The 26,089-nt window shown below is 34.6% G+C and overlaps 3 protein-coding genes across 4 annotated transcripts; 2 read left to right on the top strand and 1 right to left on the bottom strand.

The window, feature by feature from the left end:
- The first annotated feature begins 7,329 nt into the window (after window positions 1–7,329).
- LOC123918081 (transcription factor GTE7-like) lies at window positions 7,330–10,199 on the top strand. 2 transcript variants are annotated; one of them, XM_045970023.1, is made up of 4 exons: window positions 7,330–8,911; window positions 9,086–9,308; window positions 9,397–9,580; window positions 9,700–10,199. In XM_045970023.1, the coding sequence occupies exons 1-3, from the start codon at window positions 7,598–7,600 to the stop codon at window positions 9,453–9,455; spliced, it is 1,596 nt and encodes a 531-aa protein (XP_045825979.1). In that variant the 5' UTR covers window positions 7,330–7,597; the 3' UTR covers window positions 9,456–9,580; window positions 9,700–10,199. The 2 variants fall into 2 exon arrangements, with proteins under 2 accessions (XP_045825979.1, XP_045825977.1); XM_045970021.1 differs by having other exon boundaries at window positions 7,331–8,977.
- A 2,316-nt stretch (window positions 10,200–12,515) lies between these two features.
- On the top strand, window positions 12,516–15,402 carry LOC123918080 (transcription factor GTE7-like). The gene is made up of 4 exons (XM_045970020.1): window positions 12,516–14,385; window positions 14,492–14,723; window positions 14,810–14,966; window positions 15,090–15,402. The coding sequence occupies exons 1-3, from the start codon at window positions 13,006–13,008 to the stop codon at window positions 14,866–14,868; spliced, it is 1,671 nt and encodes a 556-aa protein (XP_045825976.1). The 5' UTR covers window positions 12,516–13,005; the 3' UTR covers window positions 14,869–14,966; window positions 15,090–15,402.
- Window positions 15,403–19,422: 4,020 nt separating this feature from the next.
- Window positions 19,423–23,135, bottom strand: LOC123913776 (heat shock 70 kDa protein, mitochondrial). The gene is made up of 6 exons (XM_045964626.1): window positions 22,827–23,135; window positions 22,168–22,232; window positions 21,996–22,074; window positions 21,342–21,908; window positions 20,629–21,249; window positions 19,423–20,281 (listed from the first exon to the last, which is right to left on the bottom strand). Exons 1-6 carry the CDS (start codon window positions 22,896–22,898, stop codon window positions 19,655–19,657), a joined length of 2,031 nt encoding a protein of 676 aa, XP_045820582.1. The 5' UTR covers window positions 22,899–23,135; the 3' UTR covers window positions 19,423–19,654.
- Window positions 23,136–26,089: the final 2,954 nt, after the last annotated feature.

The following is a 26,089-nucleotide window of genomic DNA, read 5'->3' as shown; positions in this document are numbered from 1 at the left end:
TGTTGGATTTTATTATAAATATATATAATGCAAATATTGTTTGCATTCGTGAAAAATTATTGTCTAAAAATCACTATGATCTAATAGTTAGCGGTTTCCCAACTGTGATAATTCCAAACTAGATTTAAATTTGTCAACTTCGACCACTAGTAAGAGACTATTTTTACCCTATCCACCATTTGATTTAAGGACGTTGTTGAAACACAATCAAACCATATGAGTTGCAAAAAAGTCATTCGTGCTCGATTACCGCCTGTTGAGTAAGTAAATTGAATAAAGTGATCAGATTGATTTTGAGAGTCTGTCGATGAGATCCCTATCCAGGCCCGAACAAGAGGCCAAAGAGCACCAAAGGTAGTGCAAGAGACAAATAAGTAAGTAGTTGATTCAACACATCCGCATCCAAAGGCACAAAAGTGATATTCTGTAGATATAATATCTCGAGCAATCAAGTTTGTTTTCGTTGGTAATCTGACATGCAATAGTCGCCATGCCAAAAATGAAACCTTCAAAAGAACTTGTTTGTGTCAAATAAAGTCGTGAGCCATATCCAGAGTAACTGTATCCTAAGAAGTCAAAATCTGATATGCATCCCCAACTGTGCAACCTGTATCTGTGTAGGCCACCACTATCACCTGTCAGAAGACTGAGGGAGCTTTGAAAAAGAAAAGAGCACCTACTCTTTACTTAGCAGCCAAGTACACCAAATATAATAGAATATATATATTCTCAAGTGGAAATATAACTTAGGAAATAATATGATAGATTAAAACTCTTAAAAAATAAAAGGAGAGAATTTTGTAAGGGTTGAGATTAAAGACTTGAAAAAACTTAGAAGGAAAAAATTGAGAAATCCTTTCTCCCAAATGTAAACTCCAATTCTTTGTCAATTAATAATAATAAGTAATCCTTTTCATTTGCTGTATTCAACCTCATCACTAGGTTGTTGAACCCACGTGGACTAGGTAACGTATTGCATTCATCAAAAAAGAAAAAAAGAGTTGCAATATTGCATTTTTGAAGTAATATTTGTTTTGGATGATGCGTGATTTTCTTAGTTAGCATAACCATTAAAACAATTTAACCCCTCTTTATTTTTCCGAGGTTTAATAGGCAATAGACACAATTTTTTTTTATTGAAGTTACTATTATTAGCTTCTTATTTTCACGGCAAAAAACATTCTAAAAATCTCATTGCTATTACCTAAACAAACATCAAACGAATGTTTGCTTATTCGTCCATGGCTCCATTGAAGAAATGCATAACCAAACAATCGATAAGTCGTTTGAGAAATTACAATTGAGAAAAATTTGGCTATACTAAACTCGATTGCCCTTAATTCGATGCTAGCTATGTTTGACTAACAACTTAGAATATTTTTGCGTAAATATTTATATTCATGTTGTCCTTCAAGCATCCTTTTTCTAGTTATTCAAGCATTCTTTATTAATTTTTAATATAAAAACTATTGATACGGGTGAAACGAGACAAGACTAGCTTATAAGAAAAGCAACGAAACAAATAAAATCTGAAGTGTCAAAAAAATAAATCTATTATTCAAAAATAATAATAATAAATAAATGCCAAGTGGAAATCAAAAGGGTCAACTCGAAAATAGATATTCACACAAACAAATAGATATTCAAAAGGGCCTAACTCGAAAATAAAGAGACTATAAAGATATAAATCGGGGTGTAACAATACCTCTAAAATTATGAGCATGAACCTTGAACTATTTGTTGATTAGGCCTAGCTGACGGTGCCTTATGACTTAGGCCTTAGGAGTTTAGGGTATTAGGATAAAATTGGTTCTTCATGGGATTTTCATATATAACCTCTCGATTTAAAGAGGTTAGAGAAGCAGTGATGATGTTTGGAGTATGAGCCATACTTGACTCTAAATGTCTTTAATGATATGGACAAAGGTAATATGAGATTGTGTTGAGATAATAGTCAAATTTTTAAAAATCCACATATATATGCCAAAGGTAAACTTTTGGATAGAAAATACATTTTAAAATAATAAGGGTGTGCATGAAAAGAAAAGGGTGCAAAAAGAAACACCTTTGTATTAATGCCAAAAGCCCAAAAGCTCTACCTTATCGGGCCTTAAGTTTTTTGTATTCATATGGACCTACACCCTAAGCTTGTCTGACTCTGACCTATATTTGTTAGTAACCAAGTGAATGAAAAGAGAAGCTTCCAAAGATAAAGAATTAAAGTTGCATCTAAGTATTCCTTTCTTCCCATCCTATCAACTATCAATCCATGTGCCAAGAGTCCTTCTAAAGTCTAAACTTTTTTCAATCATTATTATTATTCTTCTTGTTCTATAGGGAGCCAGGGTGGTGCATTAGTATTGTCCTCAATTATACAAATAAAAAACCAAGATTGAACATTATAGTAGAACCAAGTTGTAGTGATGTCAAGTAACATGCCAAGATCATCCAATTAATGTTAAATAACATGTATTTCCTTGATCATTCTAATTCCTTAGTTAGTTTTCTACCTTTTTCCTAGCTAAAAGCATGTGTCCCTATGTGTTGGGAATTGGGATTGAGATTGACGGTTGTAGCATTTTGACACAATTTGACGTAATAGTTAGTCTCGATCATTGATTTAAGATTTGACTGTTCAGATTTCAAATCAGTTTTATAAAGTGAATTAATCTCAGTCACTCACTCTGATCAGACGGCTGACAGTTGTAACTGCATCATATAGCTACAACAGAAAATCTGATTACTATGTGTTGCTACACATATTTTGCTCAAGGTACAAACTTACATACACCTCAATTCTCAAAGTTTACACAATCACAAACCCTTCCTCACATTAATTAGATGTATTCATCTTTAAACTTTGTTTGTTTTATGGAAATAAATTAATTTTGTTAGTTGCTGTAGCTGATATTTTTTTCTCTTTTTCATAAAAAATTTCTTGAATTAGAACATTGTCAATTACTATGTAGTACTAAATAATTGTTACACACATAATAATATGTCCCACAGCATATGTCCTTATCAAGGACCACCTCCGGTGGCAGCACCTACACAGTACTATGGTTCTACAGTGCTAGTACACTACATAGAAGAGAACCAGCTTTCACTTAGGGATGGCAAAGCAGAAGCAGTCATAAATATGGAAAGGGGTGTTGGCGTGTTGCTCATTCCATTAAGCCAAAAGCACTTAACTTTTACTTATTTATGTGTATATTGTAATATAATAATGTTCCTTTCTTCATTCTTGTTAAAAGTTTTTTTTTTCTTTGCACAAATATGTAGCATAGCAATTTTGTGTTCTTGTTCATTATTGGATGAGTGGTGCTGTTGAGATCCAATCATTATTTTGGTTAATTAATTAATACTATGGTAATGGGAAGACATTATTGTTGCAATAATATATTCAATTTAAATTAAAGGTTGTTATTATTTTATAATAATAAAATAAAATAAATCCCTATGGGCCATAAATTATATATATATATATATATATATATATATATATATATATATATATATATATATATATATATATATATATATATATATATGATTGAGTACTACTCAATTGATTTTTTTTTTTTTAACAAATGTTTGCTACAAACACTTTTATGTATTAGTATATAAATATTTGAGAAGAGAATTAGCTATGATCTTGTTGTTGTTTTCAAAAAGAACATAAAGTCTTTTGAAGAATGCTTGGTTTATATAGTTTGATAAGGATGGGGGATAATAAATTGGTGTGAAAATGACATGAATTATTATTGATAATAAAATATCATGTTCTTTTCCACCGTCAATGTACCCAACTTCTCCGTTTTCAACATTTCCTTTGGCCATTATTAAAATTTCAGAGAGGTACAATTCCTATATAAGTGTATAACTATATTTACACACATACAATATATCTTTTAGGTGGTTGAAGATTCAATTTTTGGAGTGGTGTGGGATAAGTAGTGTATGATGCTTTAATTTCTTCACAATTTGATATGCACTCTAAGCAAGTTTAGTGTATTTTAAATTTGTGGTGAGTGTGGTAGAATGACGATGAACCACTATAATATTTTAGTAAAATTATCTTAATATCAACATGCGTATAAACTATGAAATCAAATTATTTTTCATTTTTATTTGAAACGATGTCTTTAACGGTGGTTACCCTTTCCCTTTGCCCCCTCTGCTCGTCCATTCCACGGTTCACCTTCATTGAATGACCACACTCCGACCTCTCCCTTTCCCCTATCAATTGTACTGCTCATATTTGTCGCACTATACTAGCAATATAAAAAGGAAAAAGGTAGAATTAGTCGGGGTTTAGTAGAATTAAGATGAGTTGGTTCTTTGTTCATCATTACAATGGAACAAACATGTCACACTTAACACATTCTCCTCGATTGTTTCTTGTCGTGCCTTTCATCTTCGTCATTATGTGTTCCTTCGCAAAAATAGACACAGCCTATAAAAAGAAAATCTTTGCAAACCATTTTGTCCACAAAATTTGCCCTTTTTTTTTTAATCTCCAACTGTGGTAAGAGGAGAAAAAAAGGTTTGGTGAAGTTGTTTATAAGAAGACGATATCTTAATGATTTTTTTTTTGAGGTGTCAGTTTTTTTGTTTTTAGGGTTCATTAATTAGGAGAAACTGAAAATCAAATGGAGAGAAGATAATCTTTTACATAGCATTGTTAATCCATGTATTAAATCAAGTATTTTTGCCATGCCATCGAAATTTTTTTAAGACGTATTAACATTTTTTGTAGAAATAAAATAGAATAATGTAATGATAACTCACTTTTAAAAGATATGAGAGCAACATGTGGGGAAATTACAGAAAGGAAAATGTTATGGTAGTATGACACATGTTAAGAATACAAATGTAGTAAAAAAAATTGGGGATGTATTATACTTTATAAACATTAAATTTGTTTATATTATTAAATATAAATTTTTACTTTTAAATACTTTAACATGTATCTTTAAAAAAAATACAATAATAATATACTCCTAAAAAACATCCCAAAAGAGTTATTGCAACTTCAAAAATTGGTTGTGAATATTTACTCAATTGAGATTCTCTATTCCAAAAAATAAGATAAAGTGTATGACATAAGAGTTATTGCAACTTCAAATTGATTAAGGATCTCATTAGTGCATATGGTTCTATAATCTACTACTACCATTTAGATTTTAGTAGTGCACAATTTATCTAAATAAAATTGCAATTAATGCAAGACATAAGGTAAATAAAATTGAGTAGTATGATTCATAATTACTCTAAGAACTTCAATTATTTTGTCTCATTTTAACAAGCTATAAAGGTCTTTCAGTCGTTTTTTAAAATTGGAAATTCATTCCCTTACAAGTTAAAAAATTTATACATTTTGTAACCAAAAAAAATAAATTATATATTTAGTAAATGAGTAAAGCTTAGATGTAAGAAACTGCATCTAAATTTTGCCCTTAGTAAATTTAAACAAATTCTATCGTGTTTAATGAAAAGACAACATAAATGACTTTACAAACTATTAGTAAAAACATTTTCAATCATCAAGAAAAATGGGAATGAGATTCAAAGGAAGGACTCCAATGTTGTTGGGAATTTTATCTTTTTATAGCAATGTTTCTTGAATTTGTAAGTATTTAATTTCTTCCTAACATAAGTTTGATATTTATAGAACTTTTTGAAAACATAATATTAAACTTCTATGCAGTCACATTTTATGTGCAGTCGTGCAATTGAGTCTTTTATGGTCATCCAATCATGACCGAACGATTATGATTTAAAATTGTATTTGTTTAAACCGTCTGATCGTGATCAGACGACTATAAAACAATTGCACAGACAAGTCGAATGCACCTATTCCAATTCTCATAATGATACAAACTTGAATTACATTTGTTTTGTCAAAATAAATAAATAGTCGTGTTATTTGGACACAAAAAGAAGACACAAATACAACAACACACGCTATTAATTTATACATACATTTTTTATTTTCTTAACCGCCTCTCTCTGACCTCCGTCTCTCTCCCACAGTCGTCCCCCTCCCTCTCTCTCTGATTGTTGGTGTCTCTCTCTCTCTCTCACACAAAAATGGCGGTGATGGTGGTGGAGATCAGATTAGGGGTTTGTTTGTTTGAGATTTTAAAAAAATGATTTTTTTTTGAAAAAAATCATTTTCAAGAAAATAGATTTTCTTAAAGAAAATCTAAAACTATTTTCCGTTTTTTTACAATCATAAAAATCTATTTTTTAAGATGGTGAGGGATTGAGTGATAAAAAAATGAATTTTGATAAAAACTATTAAAAATAGATTCTCATTTTGATGAAAAAAATGATTTTTTTACTAAAATTATTTTTGAAAAAATCTGAAACAAACACAAGTAAAATAAAAAAAATGATTTTTTTTTTTTGAAAAAATATATTATTTTGTTGAAAAATCTTAAACAAACGGACCCTAGATTTGAGTTGTTTTAAGGATGGTGATGTAGGTCGACGACGATAATTGTGGATAGAGAAAAAGTTGCAACTTCATCATTTGCAATGGAGAAAGGCTCACAAAAAAATTGTCCAATAATGCCCCTATTTTTAAAGTTCAAATGACAAAATTGTCCATATAATGTTGTATTTTTGTTGATTTTTTTGAGTTCCACAAACATTTCTCATAAATAAATACAAAGGTGGGTGATATTATGGTTGGGTAAAAATTGAGGGAGAGGAGGAAGAATTGGTCTTTGTCTCTTGTCTACTAGTGTGTTAATGTTAACTCCTCTTTCATACTCCACGTTCACTGTTCTTTTACTAAACTGTCCTCACATCCAAACGCTACCGTCCAAGCCTTTTTTTGTTTTTTGGTCAAGTAGTCTAGTGGCTTGAAATTCCACCTTTAAATATGGATAAGTGGAGTGTCCAGGGTTCGAACCCTGGCTCCTGCATATAAAATGCTGATGTCCCAACCAATTGAGCTAAGCTCATGGGGACCCGTCCAAGCCTTTTTTATTTACTACTGTAGTATAATCATTAAACCACGTCATCAATATTCAAGGGTCGGGTCGGGTCGATTGTTTCCATTTACCGACCTCAAAACTAGGCCCAAAATTGAAGAGAACTTCCAGCATCACCACCTCTTGATCAACGGCGGAAATTCACGCCCGTGGAACAAAATCAAGATCTCTACCGTTCATGCCAGATCTCTCGGTCAGTTTCACGGGCATTCGCAGACACGGTTGCTACCCGTTGGATGAATAAATTAGAACGAATCAAGGGAATATGAAATTGACCGAAATAATCTCGGGCAGATCTCAACGCCTTTAAGAAGTGCTTCAAGCCCCTTTCATTTCTCGCTCAGATTTGGGTAATAGAAATTCCAAACCCCAACACGCTTCATTTTCTCTCTCGTTATCTTTCTCTATAGGTCCAGAAATCGTGTCTCCAACGGAAGCGCGTCAGTTTTCCAAACGGCGCGCAGAATTCTTACCTGCGCGTGATAGTACGTGTTCTTTCTATTCATAATTTCATATCCTGTATAATCCGCATTGAGAATTTCATACCGGAGATGCACCGGAATCTCACCGGACGGCGTTGATTTTGCGGTTTTATGGCATCCGCTGTCTTAGCCAACCGGAACGAACCAAACTGGTCGCAGCATAGTGGCGGTGGAGCAGGATTCATGAGTAAAGTTCCTTATGCTAACCCTAACCCTAAATTTGGTAACAATAATAAGAGGAATCAATCTCCTTCAGATGATGCTTCTTCAATCAACCGGCGATCCAATGATGTGGTTGTTAATCAATCACAATACGTGACGTTCAACATCCCATCGTACTCAAAGACGGAGCTCATGCAGCTCAAAAATCGTCTCGTATCGGAGCTAGAACAAATTCGTCAGCTCAAGATTCGAATTGAATCGGGCGATTTTAAACCCAGGTCAAGCAAAAACGGTGGTGGTCCAACCAAAAAATCAGCGAGCAAGAAAGTCTCCGGCAACAAACGACCTTTTCCGGCGGAGAGGGAGTTGCAGAGATCGCAGTCTGAGATTGGGGACGCGATGAAGGCTTGTGGTGTGGTTTTGAATAAGCTGATGAAAAACAAAATTGCTTGGATCTTTAACACTCCTGTAAATGTAACAGCGTTGGGTCTTCACGATTACTACGATATAATTAAGAATCCTATGGATCTGGGTAGTGTGAAGGAAAAACTCGCCAAAAATGCTTATTCTACGCCAGCTGATTTTGCTTATGATGTGCGGCTAACGTTCAACAATGCTTTGACATACAATCCCGTTGGCCATGAAGTTAACATTGCGGCGAGGCAGTTTCTTTCCAAGTTTGAGGAGCTTTATCGCCCTATACACGAGAAATTCGATGAAGGTGAACGTGGCTTTGACGATGAAGTGCAGGCCGCCAGTTCATGGAACCATGTTGAACCGGAGAGGGAGAGGGTCCCGGAGAGAGTCCCAGAGAGGGAGAGAGTCCCAGAGAGGGAGAGAGTCAAGAAGAAAGATAATCATCCGATTTCAATCCCTCCTCCAGTAGCTAAACGGCTAGAGCCACTACCTGAGCCTGTTAGTACTTCTAACCAGCCAAGCACTTCAAATCCACCATTGGCACAGTCACAGTCGCCTGTACGCACACCTTCCCCAATGCGGGCACCTCCGGTGAAGCACTTGAAGCAACCCAAGCCAAAGGCGAGGGATCCAAATAAGAGGGAAATGAATCTTGAGGAAAAGCACAAGTTGGGACTTGGGTTGCAGATTTTGCCTCCAGAGAAAATGGAACAAGTGGTGCAGATCATAAGGAAGAGAAATGGGCATTTGGAGCAAGATGGGGATGAGATTGAGCTTGATATGGAAGCTGTTGACACAGAGACTCTATGGGAACTTGATCGTTTGGTTACTAATTGGAAAAAGATGGTGAGCAAGATTAAGCGGCAAGCACTAATGGATAATAATAATGTGCCTTCAAACAAAGGCAATGGGGTAAAAACCTTATTGTCCATTTTTTATTCTGTTGAATGATGTTGCTGTCTAATGTAGCATTGTTGACAGTGTTTTGTCACATTCTAATTTTGTTGTGTGAATTTACAGGAATTACCCGATAGAGAGAAGGTTGATGCAACCCCTCCATCTGATGGGAAGAAACAGAAGAAGATTGAAACTGTTGACGAGGATGTTGACATTGGTGATGATATGCCGGTGAACAATTTCCCCCCTGTGGAGATTGAGAAAGATAAAGAAATGGGTGGTACTGGTGACCATGCTAGTAGTTCTGGTAGCTCCAGTAGTTCTGGTAGTGATTCCTCATCAAGTGGTATAACCTTTTCCTCCTAAATGTTGTGGTTTGTATGTATTCTGAAATTATCATATGGGTAGAAACCTAAAGTTTGATCCTTTTGCAGGCTCGGATTCTGGGAGTTCTTCGGGTAGCGATTCTGAAGCAGACAATGGACACTTGTAGTAGGGCAGGGGGTGTTTTGGATCTAATGGTCATCTAGACCAATGCCGGTGAACGGATTAAGAAATGTTTGTTTCGCCAGCATATCATCGTAATCCAAGCCGGCAGTGTTTGAGTGTGTGGGATAGGTATGTCAATTTGATTGATTGATACATTTAAATCTCTTTTGCTGATATGAGTTGGTAAATGTTTTGCTGATAGCATTTGGGGCCAAATTTATGATGATTGTCTTTAATTTTCGTTACAGGGAGTAATGGACACTAATTATTGGTTTTCAATGTGAGAGTGGCTTGATTGAGACTACAAGCACCTGCTGACATTGGTGAATGGTGGTGTATAAAGGGTTTGGACAGTAATCAAAAGCAGATGTAAGACCAGAAAGTAGCAAGTAGTACGTGGTAGAAATTTATCTAGTAGAATAGAGCCTTATAAAAGGTGTTATTCGACCTTAAAAATAGATGCTTAAGAAAGGTTAGGAAGATAATAGATAGAATTAGTGCTTTTATGTGATTACCTTTTAGTTGTCCACATTACAGTAGTAGATGAATCACACCCTCCTTGACTTTGGAATTGGAATTTTTGTGGATCTGCAATTCATTTTGTTGGGATCGTTAATTTTGATGAAAGCCATATTTTTCATGTTGTATCTATCTAGGAAAATGCAAGCAAAAGTGAAAGAAAAAAAAACACAGCATCCTCATGAAATGAAAGGATTATTTACATAATGAAAATGTGAGTTGATATGTATAGTGTGTTTCTCTCGGAAAGAATCGTTTACCTTAAATTCGCACATGAACTGAAATTGAATTGGAAGGATGATTAACAAAATGAAAATGTGATTGGTATATCTGGTGTGTTTCCCTTCCAATATATACAGCCACTAAAAGCAAACGAGTAAAACTAAAACTACCTGAAATGACAGAGATAATTTTTTATGCACAGATATTAGGAACGAGTAGTAGATAAGTGCACGAGATTTTTTAGTTAAATTGCCAAGTACTACTACTGATGCTGAGTAGTCATAAAGGAACACTGAGAAGAAATCTGTGCCAGATAAACTTAAGGCAGACTAAACTGAAAAATAAGGTCAGTGCCGAAGAAATTAAAGCAGGCATAATATTAGAGTTTTAACAAGTTAAATACTCAAATAAGTCTTTTGTTTCTGTTTTAATAAAGAATGAAATAAGTCTATTATTATGCATAACTTTCGTTTTTATTATTAAATCAATAAAATTTACTATTAGATTAAGAAGTTAAATCATATTTAATGCTAAACAGTGTTCCGGGACACTAGTTAATGAATCAAATATAGTAATCTGATGTTGAAATTTGTGCAGTCAACTTTTCAAAAGTTTTAAAAATATTATTTTTTATTCAATTTTTTTTTTTGTTTCCTTAACCAGTACACGGGACACCGGTTAACATGACCCTTTATTTAATTTAATAGTGAGGCATGAAAAAATAAATTTGGGCATGAAAAAATACTACTATGTAAGCAAAAGCAGCAAAACAAAAAATTGAAAGTCTCGAATATAAGCAAAAACTACTATAATTATTATATTTATCATCAATATTCCAATTTTATCCTTAGTTTCATTTTTTATCCATAACAAATAGTAATTTAATTTAAAACAAAAAGTAAGGGTAAAATTGAAAATGACATACTTTATCTAATAATTAACTCCACTTTCTTAAACGTTTTTTTTTTTTTTTTTTTTTTTGTTGCTTACATTCAAGACTAGAGGAGTAGTATATATAATATTGTTCATATATTATTTACTTTGTAGTAGACCTTAAGTTTTTACATGAAGAGATAGAAGAAAGTAGAGAACTCATTTGGCGGGTCGATAGAAGAAATGTTCTGAGTTGGAAGTCGAAATCCAAAAATTGAGATGACTGACTATGCAAAAAAGTGGGGTATTTGTAGAAAAGACATTGACGCTCAAGTTAATATAAGTTTGGGGTGGATGTAGAGATTATAATAATGTATCGTATATCGTGGAAGGTGGTGAAGGGTTGTTTATATATGTCAACGAATTTGACATTGAGCTGATTAATGCGACAATAAACTTGATTCAACTTAAAAGTTCGATCAAAACAAGTACTTCATATAGGTGACTTTTAAGATGAGATTCAATTATATGTCAAAAAAAAAAAAAAATGAGATTCAATTATATTTCTTTTGTGGAGCATCAAAATGGTACTAAGATTTAATTGGCTATTTAGATTTGTCAAAATTTAAATGAGGCACAATTCTCAATATGTCACGTATATAATTTAAAAAATCTAAAAAATAATTATCTAACATGTGTCAAGTTTTTTTTTTTCTTCCAGGGTTATATTGAACTTTTTAATTATCTAACATGTCACATATATATTATGTTGAAAAAGTAACCAAAAAAAACATGTCACATATATAAAATTTAATTTAAGAGTACTCTCGACATATGCTGCATAAGGAAATCGTAAAATAGTAAGTTTCACTTTAATAACAAACTTTTATAATGATAATCAATAACTTTAAAAATAAATTATACTCTTACCAACACATTTTTTAATTTGAAAATTGAACGAAAAATTCTCAATTCATTCAAATAATTTTTAGCCACAATACTATTTAAAAAAGTCAAAACCTTTTTCAAATAAAAGAAAAAGAAGACAACATTACGAACTTTGATTATACTAAAAACTATTTAAAAATTTATTTATATAGAATAGTTAGTCAAATTTTTTTTGTATGAATAGAATAAATAAATAGTTGAAAATGTTAACTAATGTCAAAAAGATTATTTAAAAATAAGCAAAGAGAGTATTATTTTTTAATGTAAAATTTATTTTTTAAAATTTTTAACTAGTGGTCACGAGTATTATAATTAGCATAACACATAAATATATGTTTCAAAATAAAAATAAAAATTATGAAGTGGGTGAAAATTGAGGGAGCTGAGGAGGAATTGGTCCAATGTCTAGTGTGTGTATCCACGTTCATGTTGTATACGGGTCGGATCGGATCAGATCGATATCATCCATCATTTTCGAAGAGCAAATCACTCCAAATTTATTATTTACCCAAAAGCCCAAAATCAAAGAGAACTTCCAGCGCCACCACCTCTTGATCAACGGTACTTAGCCACCCACGTGGAACGAAATCACAATCTTAACCGTTTATGCCAGATCTCTCGGTCAGTTTCACGGGCAACTCCATACCCGTTGGATCAACAAATGAAGGGTAGAACAAATTGACCAAAAAATCCTCGGGCAGATCTCATCGCCTTTAAGAAGTGGCTCATGCCTCTTTCATTTCTCACTCAGATTAGGGTAATCCAAATTCCAAACCCTCCACGCTCTCTCTTTTTTTCTTTTTTTTTTTCTATCTAGATCCAAAAGTCTTGTCTCCGACGGAGGCGCGTGAGTTTTCCAATCAGCGCGTAGAGTTCTTATCTTCGCGTGATCTTACGTGTTCTTTCTATTCATGTACTTTGCAACCTGCATTGGGAATTTCATGTCGGAGATTCGCCGGAGTCTCACCGGACGGCCTTGATTTCGCGTTTTTATGGCATCCGCCGTCTTAGCCAACCGTAACGAACCAAATTGGCCGCAACACAGAGGCGGTGGAGCAGGATTCATGGGTAAAGTTCCTTACGCTAACCCTAACCCTAAATATGGTAACAATAAGAAAACTCAATCGCCTTCAGATGATGCTTCCTCTATCAATCGGCGATCCAATGATTTTGTTTCTAATTATTCACAATACGTAACCTTTAAAATCGCTTCGTACACGAAGACGGAGCTCAGCGAGCTTAAAAACCGTCTCGTATCTGAGCTTGAACAAATTCGTCAGCTCACGATTCGAATTGAATCAGGCGATTTTAAACCCAAAACAAGCCATAACGGTGGTGGTCCTCCCAAGAAATCGGCTAGTAAGAAGGTTTCCGGCAACAAACGACCATTTCCGGCGGCAAGGGAAATGAAGAGATCGCAATCGGAGATTGGTGACGCACTGAAGTCTTGTGGTGTGATTTTGAATAAGCTGATGAAAAACAAAATTGCTTGGATCTTTAACACTCCTGTAAATGCTACAGCGTTGGGTCTTCACGATTACTTTGATATAATTAAGCATCCTATGGATCTAGGTAGTGTGAGGGAAAAACTCGTTAAGAATGATTATGCTACCCCAGCGGATTTTGCTTCAGATGTGCGATTAACGTTCAACAATGCATTGACCTACAATCCTGTGGGTCATGAAGTTAACACTGCGGCGATGCAGTTTCTTAAGAAGTTTGAGGAGCTTTATCGGCCAATACATGAGAAATTCGATGAACGGGGCTTTGATGATGAATTGCAGGCCAGCTCATGGAACCACGTTGAACCGGAGAGGGAGATAGTCCCGGAGAGAGTTCCTGAGAGGGAGAGAGTTTTGGAGAGAGTTCCCGAGAGGGAGAGAGTCAAGAAGAGAGATATTCCAATTCCTATCCCTCCACCGGTAAAAAGGCCAGAGCCACTGCCCCTGCCTGAGCCTGCTAGTACTTCTAACCAGCCAAGCACGTCAAACCCCCCATTGGCGCAGTCACCAGTTCACACGCCTTCGCCAATGCGGGCACCACTGGTGAAGTCCTTGAAGCAGCCCAAGCCAAAAGCAAGGGACCCAAATAAGAGGGAAATGAATGTTGAGGAAAAGCACAAGTTGGGACTTGGGTTGCAGATTTTGCCACCAGAGAAAATGGAACAGGTGGTGCAGATCATAAGGAAGAGAAATGGGCATTTGGAGCAAGATGGGGATGAGATTGAGCTTGATATGGAAGCTGTTGACACAGAGACTCTTTGGGAACTTGATCGTTTGGTTACTAATTGGAAAAAGATGGTGAGCAAGATTAAGCGGCAGGCACTAATGGATAATAATAATAATGATGTGCCTTCAAACAAAGGCAATGGGGTAAAAACCTTAATTGTCCATTTTTTCTTCTATTGAATAATGTTGCTGTTTAACGTAGCATTGTTAAAAGTGTTTTATCACATTCTAATTTTTTCTGCATTGACAGGAATTGCCTGATATTGAGAAAGTTGAAGCAGCTGCACCACCAGCTGAGGTGAAGAAGCAGAAAAAGATAGAAACTGTGGACGAGGATGTTGACATTGGCGATGATATGCCTGTGAACAATTTCCCCCCTGTGGAGATTGAGAAAGATAAAGATATGGGTGGTACTGGGGGCCATGCCAGTAGCAGTTCCGGTAGCTCCAGCAGTTCTGGTAGTGATTCCTCATCATCAAGTGGTATAACCTTTTCCTACTAAATGTTTTGTGGTTTGCAATTGTAATTATTATCTTAGGTAGTAACCTCAATTTTGATCCTGTTACAGATTCGGATTCTGGGAGTTCGTCGGGGAGTGATTCTGAAGCGGACAATGGTCACTTGTAGCAGGGCAGGGCTTTTAGAACCAACGGTCTAGACAGATGCCGGTTAGCGGGTCAAGACATGTTTGCTTCATTGTTGTAGTGCTTTAGTGTGTGGGCTAGGTATGTCAATTTGATCTATTGATTTACATTTATAGTGTTCTGTTTTGTTTCTATGAATTAAATGTATTGTAGATAGTGTAACCGACCCAATTTATGATGATTGTCTTTAATTTTTGTTTGCAGGTATAGTGGACATTGTTTGTTGGTTTCAGTGTGATAATGGCTAATTGGATTGGGACTAAAAGCACCTGCTCCAGGATTTGCATTTTGACATTGGTGTATAAATCTTTCTTTTAACCCTAAAGAGTAGTAGTAGTAGTAGTAGTAGTAAGTAATATGTGGTGACAATTTCTCTAGTAGGATAGATGCTTAAGAAAGCAAGCTTAGGAAGAGAATTAATAGAAATTAGTGGTTTTATGTGATTACCTTGTACACATTACAGTAAGTAGATGAATCACCCTCCTTTGACTTTGGAGAAGGTATTTTTTTGATGAAATTCATCTGTTGGGATTGTTAATTTGATGAAATCTACCTTTTCCTTTTTGTATGTACTGTAGGAGGATGCATGAACTTGTTCAACCAAGATATAAGTGAAAAGGAAAAAAGAAAGAAAAAAACAGGATCCTCGTGGAAGGATCATTTGGAAAAAGAAAAAGTAATTTGGCATATCTATAGTGTGTTACTCAGAAAGAATCGTTTGAAAAGATAAATATACAGCCATCACAAAAGCAGAACTTAATTCGCACATGAACTGAAAAATAAAGGATAATTTACAAAATGAAAATGTGTCTGGTATTTCTAGTGTGTCTACCTCAACTTTTAAATAAGCACGTGAAATGAGTAAACTAAATCTACCTAAAACTAATGAGAGGTGATTTTTGTTGCAAAGATTAGGAACGAGTAGTTAGATAACTGCACAAGATTGTAGTTAGTTGCTAATTACTACTACATGGGATAACAGCATTTTAATTTTAGATTTCAAGGGTTAATACTACTGCTGATGCTTTGAGTAGTCATAAAGGAAATCTGCCGGATAAACTTTAAGGCATAAGATCAAAGCTGAAGAAATTAAAGCCATCATCATAAATTATAATCTATTATTTGATGTTAGATACAGTATGTTATAAAAGTATACAATTGAGATTCTACCAAAAAAGGATGACAAGGCCCCGAGGCAAAGTACCTTGTGCCTTGCTGGTTTGCTATACACCTTTGTGAAACATAATTAGATCAATATTTATCTAAGTTGTCATATGATGTCAATGCACAATCCATGCTAATGTCAAATTTCTTTAAACACAGATTAATGATTCAAAAATTGATCATCACTTGAATATTACTCTGCTTTAAAAAAACATTTCACTTTGAAGCATTCCCCATATGGTGCTAATTAGCTGCTCACAAATTTGTCAGGTTGAGCAAAAGCCTGTAACTCATCAGAATGTCATTGACTAAACATTACAACACTCAAACTAGTAAATAAGCAGTAATACTAACTTCTCCAAATTTGTCAAGTGATATAATCACTCATCATTCTCTTGGTTTCTAGTTGGAGCAAAATCATTGCAACATGCAGCACTCAGCTTCAAATTTGGTTTAGTTCTTTTTGTGTGGATGTATTTCATGGGAACATCAACCCTACAAAGTCATGCATGGGTTTTAATCTTGCAAGCAAACAGTTTCTCTGCTCACAGCACTAATGCTGCATAAATTTGACCTTGAAAACCATATGACCCACACCACACGCTCTTTACTATTGTTATGTTGTGCACACACAGAGAAAAACATAATAATAAAATATAAACAATGTCTACTATTCTTGCCTGGAATGTTTTGAAGAATTTCCTTTAAAGGACACAGGTTTGAACAGCAAAACTGGGAATGTGCAGTTTCCCCACTACCCTGACTTTTCTTCTCTTTGAAAATTTTTAAGCAATGCAAAAGTATCCATTTTGAACATTCAATTATTAATTATCATCCCAAAGTAATCAATTTTAATGATAATCAACAGCTATTTATGGTCAATGATATATTATAAGATAATCAACAACTATGATGTTGACATGTTGTAATATACTAATGATTATTACAAGTTTGTCTATTGTTGACCAAAAGCTGTTTTGGTCTAATCCTCCCAAATGTTTGGTTTATGGTTGTTGGTTGAAAAGCCTCAAAGCTATGTTTTGCTCCAAAGCAACTATTGACTTCTTTTGGGTCAACGTATATTTAGGTAATTTAAACTTGGTTGAATTCTAGAAGAGTGGTGCTTCAACATCTCCTATGTACTATTACTAACCATTCAATTATTGCCATCCAAGTGTATAGTGTTTTAGTCTGAAAACATAATTCAATCTTTGGGGAAGTTGATGATGGTGGATCTCTGGTGGAGGTGGATTACCGACTGTGATGGTGGTGGTCCGAGGCTTTTGCAACTTCGAAGCCAAAGTCAATACCAGCATAATAATATACGGGTAGTGAAAGAGAGATAAGAGGTACCTCAAACAGGGAAAACCACACTCTTTATATAGGAAATGAAAAAGGCGCCTTGATGGATCATATTACCCCAATGGCCTTATACTCGGTCATACCGAGTGTCAAGCCTGAAAGGCAAAGACATTTTGATGACCGAATGGTCAAAAAGTTTGGTACTGAACATATAGTTCCACCCATTACAATCAATCTCAGACAAATCTCACATATTTCAACCAAACAACTCAGATGTTCCATGAATCAAATTGGAATGAATATCTTTGATGGGATGAAAAAACTTTGATGTCATAGAGCTATTAGAAGTGGAAACATGACTTCATGGATTGTATCAGCAATGGAAATGTGAGCAGAGAAAATCAACATGAGTACCAACAACTTAAAAGTAGGAGCTATAGAGAAAGAGGATTCAGGAATTGGCTGACCAAATTTAGGTGATATACAAGGAGAACACTGACCCCAACTTGTCTCCCCTAAATATTCATAAACAACTCTCATTAAAGGAACTTCTAATCTATCTATTAAATTTGAAGAGCAAAGTATAAATCTGCCAAAGTCAATATTTTACAACTCTCACTTCATGTCATATCAGACATTTTTAACTACCTTCTCATTACTTGTCTTTTCAACTTCATTGAGTTACTTTTTCTTATTGTTTAGTTGCTGCTTGTATTTCTACCTTACATGATCATGAACAACTAAAAATTTCATGATTACTTATAATCTCTTTGGAATTCCTTATGTGGTCTAACCTCAACTATTTCAATACCTGTAAGGGTTTATCTCAACTCTTGAGGAAGACAGAATTCCTAATGGTACTAGGACTCTAAGAGAATCCTTATCCTCAGATGAACCTACTTCTTTAACTCTGGCCTGAAGATTCCTCCAAAGCATTACTTCATCTACAATATGTTCATCAAGTTCAGAATTACAAGCACGCAACCAGATTCTGTTTCAAACTGTGCCATCAAATCTTTTACAACTTCTTTCAGTGTGGATTAATCAAAATTTGCCTTGTTTCAGTATAGTAACAATAACAGTAAATCTGTATATAGTGCAGCTTATTTATAAGAATATTTGTCAAACAGGCCAAACACTATAAAGCAGCAGAGATAACATAACAAAAGGATGATTCTTAAGCACCATTTCTTTTTCTTACTCTATCCCAAAATAGTATCATCCGCATAAAGTTAAATATGAGCTATCTTGAAACAATTACTCAGGAAGGAATGTGTTTCAAGTATCATCAGAAAAAAGTGATGGCTAAAGCTTATTGGATTTAGCAGCAACTTTGCCAAATAGGACTGTCACTAACACTATCAGTTAAAACCTTTCACCATCAGAATTTTCAAGGATTGAGCTTCAAGGATATGAACCATATGGTTCATTAAGACTTAAGCACATGATTATATGAGAAATTAATTTGATCATATGCACAAAACCATCTTTGATATCACCAACCATTTCCTTCCCAACCCAATCCCATGATAATACAACACCATCAAAAGTTTCTTGGTGGCTAAGCTTATACTTAGCCTTTTAACTAGTTGCTTTAATTAAGAACCCCTCACTTTTTTGCAACACCCATGTATGTCCTAGAGTCCCTTTATGGCAAAAAAGGGCCATGATGCAAAAGGAAAATTTATGATTAAATTAAAAAAGCGACACATGCAATTTTCTTTATGTATCACAAGTCATGACTACCATTATTATACCTAAGCTGAATGACAGCTCCAGCTGCACCACTACCCCAGAAGTTATGGTCTCTGAGATAAGCACGTCAACATGAAAATACTCAGCATCAAGTGAGATATTTGTAATTGTAACACCAGCCTCGTGCATGTAAAACAACCTTTGTCCTTGGCAACATGTCAAAAGAGTAATATAACTTATAATTGATTGTTGTTAGTTATAACGGGAAATATAACAAAGGCACCGAACATGTTTGATTGATTATGATTTGCTGTCAATATATACAAATTAAACTCAAATAATATTAACTGCAAATCAATGGTAGATAACTTGTGAGTAAAACAATATTAACCACCTAACAATGGTAGGACACTTTTTTATGAATAAATTTCGATGATGTTATTCAAAGCCATGTTCAGTATTCCAAAAGTACTACAAAATAAGTAGTAATAATGGCTTTAAACGATTAGATACAAAACTAGCAATCATTTAAGCTCAAAGCAGTTTAAAGCAATTAATTGTGTGATGTTTAATAAGAAAAAATGCTACAAAGTTCCGCCTAAGTTTTCTCACTTCTTGACCTCCTCATACTCTGCTTCGGGTGCCTGTTCACCACCGCTTTGAGAACCTCCATCAGAAGGACCACCGCCTGAACCACCTGACATATGTTGTCCAATCTTGGACACAGCTTTGTTTGCGGCATCAAGCTTTGCCTTAATCTCATCAGCACTGTCACCTGCCATCGCCTTTCTCAAATCTGAAACCGCATCTTCGATCTCTTTTGCGACTTCACTAGGAATTTTTTCTCTATATTCTCCCAAGCTCTTTTCAATACTATAGATTGATGTATCAGCACTATTTCTGATATCTATCAATGCTTTCCTTTCCTGATCTCTCTGAGCATGCAACTCTGCCTCTCTAACCATTTTGTCAATCTCATCATCTGAGAGTCCTCCTGATGAGCGAATGGTGATTTGTTGTTCTTTTCCAGTGGACTTGTCTTTGGCAGAGACAGTAACAATACCATTGGCATCTATGTCAAAGGTGACTTCAATCTGAGGTAAACCTCTTGGGGCAGGAGGAATGCCAACAAGGTCAAATTCTCCAAGACTTTTGTTGTCTGCAGCCATTTCCCGCTCACCTTGAAGTACCTTGATACCCACTTGAGTCTGATTGTCAGCTGCTGTCGAAAACACCTGAAACAATAATGTCAAAATTTAGAATATACTTGTTACATTAAACATATCTGAATGGGATAAACATCTGATATCATAGAACTGGCTAAAACAAAAAAGGAGAAATTTGGTTATTTGCATTGGTTCTCATCTTTACCCCTGGAAGGGTGTTTTATCTGAAATGATAAAACTGGCTAAAACAAAAGAGAAATTAAATTAAATTTTTTGTTGTTGGGCGGGGGAATTTAATTAAGCAAATAATTGTGTTTTTTCAATGCTACATCACAGTCATCACTTTTGAAAGACCAAATTCACTTCCAGAATCTGGCAAGTAGAAAACAATGTCTGGAGTAAGTGCAATTAAGTACCTGACTCTTTTTGGTAGGAATTGTTGTGTTGCGGGTGATCAATCTTGTAAAGATACCACCCAAAGTCTCAATACCGAGAGATAGAGGAGTGACGTCTAGAAGCAAGAGCTCTTTAACATCTCCACGAAGGATACCACCCTGAATAGCTGCTCCCATGGCAACAGCCTCATCAGGATTTACTCCTTTGCTAGGACTCTTTCCAAAGATATCTGAAACCACCTGCTGGACTTTTGGTACACGAGTCATCCCTCCAACAAGAAGAACCTCATCAACATCCTTGATAGATATGTTAGCATCCTTCAAGCAGCTCTTACATGGTGCCTTGGTCCTTTCAATCAGGTTATTTACCAAAGCCTCAAACTTGGATCTAGTTAACGTGATGTTCAAATGTTTTGCACCAGATGCATCAGCAGTGATGAAAGGAAGATTTATTTCAGTTTGTGAAGTTGAAGAAAGTTCAATTTTCGCTTTCTCAGCAGCTTCTCGAAGCCTCTGCAAGGCAAGCTTATCCTTTGCAAGGTCAATATTCTCAGTTCTTTTGAATTCGCTCACTAGAAAGTCCAACAATGCATTATCAAAATCTTCTCCTCCTAAGAAAGTGTCACCATTGGTTGCTTTCACCTGAACAAATATGTTATCATCCATCATTTCCATTACTGTTCCCAACAATATAATAAAAAAGATGGAAGCAAAGAAGGAATAAGTGTTCATACCTCGAAAACACCATTAGAAATTTCTAAAATGGACACATCAAATGTTCCACCTCCGAGATCAAAAACTGCAATGAGACCCTCCTTGTTGTTCATCCCATATGAAAGTGCAGCTGCAGTGGGCTCGTTAATAATTCTCAGGACATCAAGACCGGCAATTCTGCCAGCATCTTTTGTTGCTTGCCTCTGAGCATCATTGAAGTAAGCTGGAACAGTAACTACAGCTTTAGAAACAGTCTTTCCGAGGTATGCCTCAGCAGTTTCCTTCATCTTGGTGAGAACAAAAGCACCAATTTGACTAGGCGAATACTTCTGTCCATTTACTTCAACCCACGCGTCTCCATTGGGTGCCTTAACAATATTGTAGGGTACCATTTTCATCTCCTTCTGTGTTTGAGGATCATCAAATCGCCTACCAATCAAACGTTTGGTGCCAAAAAGAGTATTTGTTGGGTTCGTCACACTCTGACGCTTGGCTGGTGTACCAACAAGAAGCTCTCCTTTCTGGTTGTAGGCAACCACTGATGGTGTTGTACGAGCTCCTTCAGAGTTCTCAATAACTTTTGCATTCTGAGAAGGGCATATAAATATTTAGTCCAGGAAAAAACCATGACCGAAAACCATGTCCGAAAACAATCAAGAGAATTAGAGCCTTACCTTTCCCTCCATAACAGAAACACATGAATTGGTAGTACCCAAATCAATTCCAATAACATCATTACCAGCTGGCTTAGAACTGTAGTACATAAGCAAAGCAATTTTACAATAAGCAAATATGATTCAAAATTGGAACTAACATATTGTACAGAACAACGACAAAACAAGGCACCTGAAAGGTCGAGCCAAACTTCCCCATTTTTGAGCTGCATATGATGTCTTGGTGTTGCCTGTCAACTGCACAACCACGCAAAAGCAAAAAAGAAAATTATCTTCTGAATAATGTTAAACCACATATAAAGACCAAAACAAGTCTAACAACAAACAACTATTCTATGAATGATTCCATGAAATCATAAATCATTAAATTATTCATATATTTACTACTACCCACAAATGGATAATCAATTCTAAAATTGTCAATAATGAAAAAACTAGACTATAACATAGTAATAAAGCAAATTGCAGAGATAATCCAGCAAAACTACATGACCTAATAATCAGCAACACAGAAAGTGATGGGCCAAATAAATAAGCAGTAAAATACTAAAATCTCAAAACAACCAAAATCCAAATATTGCAAGCGAGTTACTTCTTCAATATGAATAAATTGTAAAAAGCACCATAATCACACAGATTAGAGAATCTTATCTCAATCCATAGAAAACTTTTTTTCAATCTCAGATCTTAAAAACCAAATATGTGAAAAGTAGAAAACTTTCTTTCATCACATAAACCATAGATTGATTCGCTAACTCAACAAACATGAAAAAGACAACAAAGTTAAAAGGGAAGAAAGAGTGAAATTGGAAGTGGAAATCAAGTATGTACCGATCTGAAGGCAGAGACAGATGAAGAAGCAACGTCACGGCGTTGAAGAGCACGGCGGAGTAAGGCGGCCATGGTGAATCGGAGGAGAGAGAGAGAGAGAGAAGGAGGGGTTTTGTTTAGGGTTTTAGGGTTTTGGTAGTGACGAAATGTTAAATATGTGGTGGTGGATGATATATTGAGGAATGTATTCGTGTTCAATAAGGCAGCATAGAGTACATTATTTTACTTTTTTTCTTTTCGTTTTTTCTAACAGAATATTGCAGTGTGTGCTAAAAATCATGAGAATTTCTAGCTTTAGTTTGGACTTTGGACCAAACCAAATACTGTAATAATAATAAATATAAATATAAAAGTTAAATAAATTTTAGTTTTTTGTACCCAAAAAAATTTAGTTTTAAAAATTATCAATTTTTTTTAATGAAAAAAAGTGGCGTTCAATCGTTTCGACAATGCAACTCAAGTGATTTTTAAGATGTCACGAGCGATTGACAGTTGGGAGAAAACAAACATGACTAGTATAACTCAACAAAGAGATACTATTTTTATTGGCTAGAAGCAACCTCGAGATGGTTGGTTCAAGCTCAACTGTGATGGCACACACAAAAGTTCAATCAATCTTCTAGGTTGTGGAGGTCTTCTTTGAAACAGTAGCGGTGTTCGTCTTGTTAGTCATGTCCACAAAGTTGAAACATGTGATGCGCTACATGCGGAGATGTGGGGCATGTATTTTGGTATGGATTTGGCTTTGACACGTGAAATTAGGCACCTTCAAGTAAGTTGATAGTGACTTAGAGGTGTTAATCAATATGATAACAGGAAACTGCACCATTAACGGAAACATTCCTACCTTGATTCGACGTATTCGTGATCTAAAAATATATGAATTGTCAAGTTCATATCAACTATACTTGGTGTGAAGGAAACAAATTGGCTAACTAACTTAGTCTATCTTTAAACTATTTGATGTATGTGTTTTGGATGCTCCTCCTATAAATCTTCAAATGCTCCTTTTTATGACAAATATGGTGTGGACCTCGAAATGTTCCTTTAACTTTGTAATTTTCCTCTTTTATTCTTAGAGCTCTGCCACCTTTTTATACAAAAAAAAAAAAGCTAAATTTTAAAAAATTTAAAATTGTTTATCTATCTTTGCACTTTTATTTTTTTGAATAATTTATTTTAGCCATGTTTAGAATTTTTTTGTTTACATTAGCCATGTTTAGAATGTTTCTTACAAAACTTTATAATTTTTTAAAACGAAGAAAAATTAAATATGAAATTTTAAAATTTCAAAATTAAAGTTACAAATTTTTTGACTTGTGTAAATCAAATTTTTAGTGCTTTTCTTAAGAACTTTATATAATATTCAAAAACAAACACTGATTTAACAACATAATTAAAACTCCATGCATAATTTTATTTGTATGGACAAAAAATAAAATTTAGTAATTTTTTAAGGACCAAAATGTTTGTTTTTATCGTAGATCAAGGAAACAAATTTATTTAACCCTAAGAATAAATAAATACATAAATTTGATTACAAAAACATGTGACCTAAAATAGTCCTACTACTAGGTATTTCCTATAAATATATATTCATATTATAGGTAAGATACATCAATTATTCAATAGATCTAAAAATATATTTATTTTTTCATATTATGGACTGAATGGAATACTACCGAATTCACAAAAAAGAAAAAAATAATATACTTCGTCCCAAAATATAAGTAAAAGATGATTGAAGAAAGTTGATGCATTTGATTAAAAATTTGACAATTATAAAAATGAAGATAATTAACTTATACTTTCTACCTACTTACCTCGTCTTAGAATTTTAAATATTTGTTAAGTATTATATATTCCACCACCATATTATAATTTCTCAAAAAGAAAGTTCTAAAATAGTATATTTTTCACCAACATAGTATGACATAAGTGGTGGATATTTGAGTCCCTTAATCATTTGATGGTGGCTTCTCGACCGGTACGAATGGAGAAACATTTGTTGGGAGAGGTCAACCCTTAAATAAATCTTGCAACTGCGCATGGAGGATACATTTGGTTTTAAAAAAATAGTATATATATGTTTTTTGTTAGCAATTGTAAGCAGGACACATTAATTCCTTGAATCTAGTGCATATTTGAATTTATGATGAAATAAATCAACAGAATCACGTCTAGCCAGCCACCGCAATGCCAAACTCACTCTCATTCAAATATATATACTAGTATATATTAACGTAAAAAGATAAAATAATATTAGACAAAAAATGTAATTAAACTCTGTCTCTCTGAATTTGAGCATACTAATAAAAGAAATGAGGGCCAAATTAGTTTCTACTTCAATCCAAGCTAAATTAACCATATCTGCCCTTTTGTACTTGAACTCTAATCCTGTTCAATTTTCCTATAAATTAATTTAAAAATTAAATTAAATATTTAGGATTTTTTTCCCAAAATATACCCCTACCCCCCTCTTATTTCCCGTAATACCCCTCTCTCAAAATTATTTCCCGTAATACACCTCTCAGGAGACAAAATCTGACGACGCAGCAAGGGGGGAAGGGTAGCGCCATTCAGAATGGCTCCATTGCCTTTGGGTAGCGCCATTCTGAATGGCTCCATTGACCAAGGCTAATTTTTTTTGTCTTTTTTCTGTCGGGTCTGCATGCGCATGGGAGGGAGAGAATAACCGGGATAGTAAGTATTTTCTAAATTTTCATTGAAACGTTGAGTTCCCGGTGATTCAAATAGTTCGTCGTCGAAAATGAAAATACCGCGTAAATGAAAATTTTGCGAAAATGAAAATTCCGCGTAAATGAAAATTCCGCGAAATTTTTATTTTCGCAGAATTTTCATTTACGACGACCAACCATTTGAATCACCGGGAACTCAACGTTTCAATGAAAATTTAGAGTAAATGAAAATTCCGCGAAAATGAAAATTCCGCGTAAATTAAAATTCCGCGAAATTTTCATTTTCGCAGAATTTTTATTTACAACGACCAACCATTTGAATTACCGGGAACTCAACGTTTCAATGAAAATTTAGAGTAAATGAAAATTCCGCGAAAATGAAAATTTCGCGTAAATGAAAATTCCGCGAAATTTTCATTTACGCAGAATTTTCATTTTCGCAGAATTTTCATTTACGACGACCAACCATTTGAATCACCGGGAACTCAACGTTTCAATGAAAATTTAGAAAATGCTCACTATCCCGGTTATTCTCTCCCTCCCATGCGCATGCAGACCCGACAG

Source organism: Trifolium pratense, linkage group LG3, assembly GCF_020283565.1.
Source record: "Trifolium pratense cultivar HEN17-A07 linkage group LG3, ARS_RC_1.1, whole genome shotgun sequence".
NCBI lineage: Eukaryota > Viridiplantae > Streptophyta > Magnoliopsida > Fabales > Fabaceae > Trifolium > Trifolium pratense.
This window is presented reverse-complemented; position numbering and strand designations above follow the sequence as displayed.

Coding starts and splice junctions, on each gene's coding strand:
- LOC123918080 (XM_045970020.1), top strand. CDS start 13,006: ATGGCATCCGCCGTCTTAGCCAACCGTAACGAACCAAATTGGCCGCAA. Junction 14,386..14,491: donor CTTCAAACAAAGGCAATGGG/GTAAAAACCTTA, acceptor CTGCATTGACAG/GAATTGCCTGATATTGAGAA. Junction 14,724..14,809: donor TGATTCCTCATCATCAAGTG/GTATAACCTTTT, acceptor ATCCTGTTACAG/ATTCGGATTCTGGGAGTTCG.
- LOC123913776 (XM_045964626.1), bottom strand. CDS start 22,898: ATGGCCGCCTTACTCCGCCGTGCTCTTCAACGCCGTGACGTTGCTTCT. Junction 22,075..22,167: donor AGTTTGGCTCGACCTTTCAG/GTGCCTTGTTTT, acceptor TATGTACTACAG/TTCTAAGCCAGCTGGTAATG. Junction 20,282..20,628: donor TTCCTACCAAAAAGAGTCAG/GTACTTAATTGC, acceptor TTATTGTTTCAG/GTGTTTTCGACAGCAGCTGA.
- LOC123918081 (XM_045970021.1), top strand. CDS start 7,598: ATGGCATCCGCTGTCTTAGCCAACCGGAACGAACCAAACTGGTCGCAG. Junction 8,978..9,085: donor CTTCAAACAAAGGCAATGGG/GTAAAAACCTTA, acceptor GTGAATTTACAG/GAATTACCCGATAGAGAGAA. Junction 9,309..9,396: donor TAGTGATTCCTCATCAAGTG/GTATAACCTTTT, acceptor ATCCTTTTGCAG/GCTCGGATTCTGGGAGTTCT.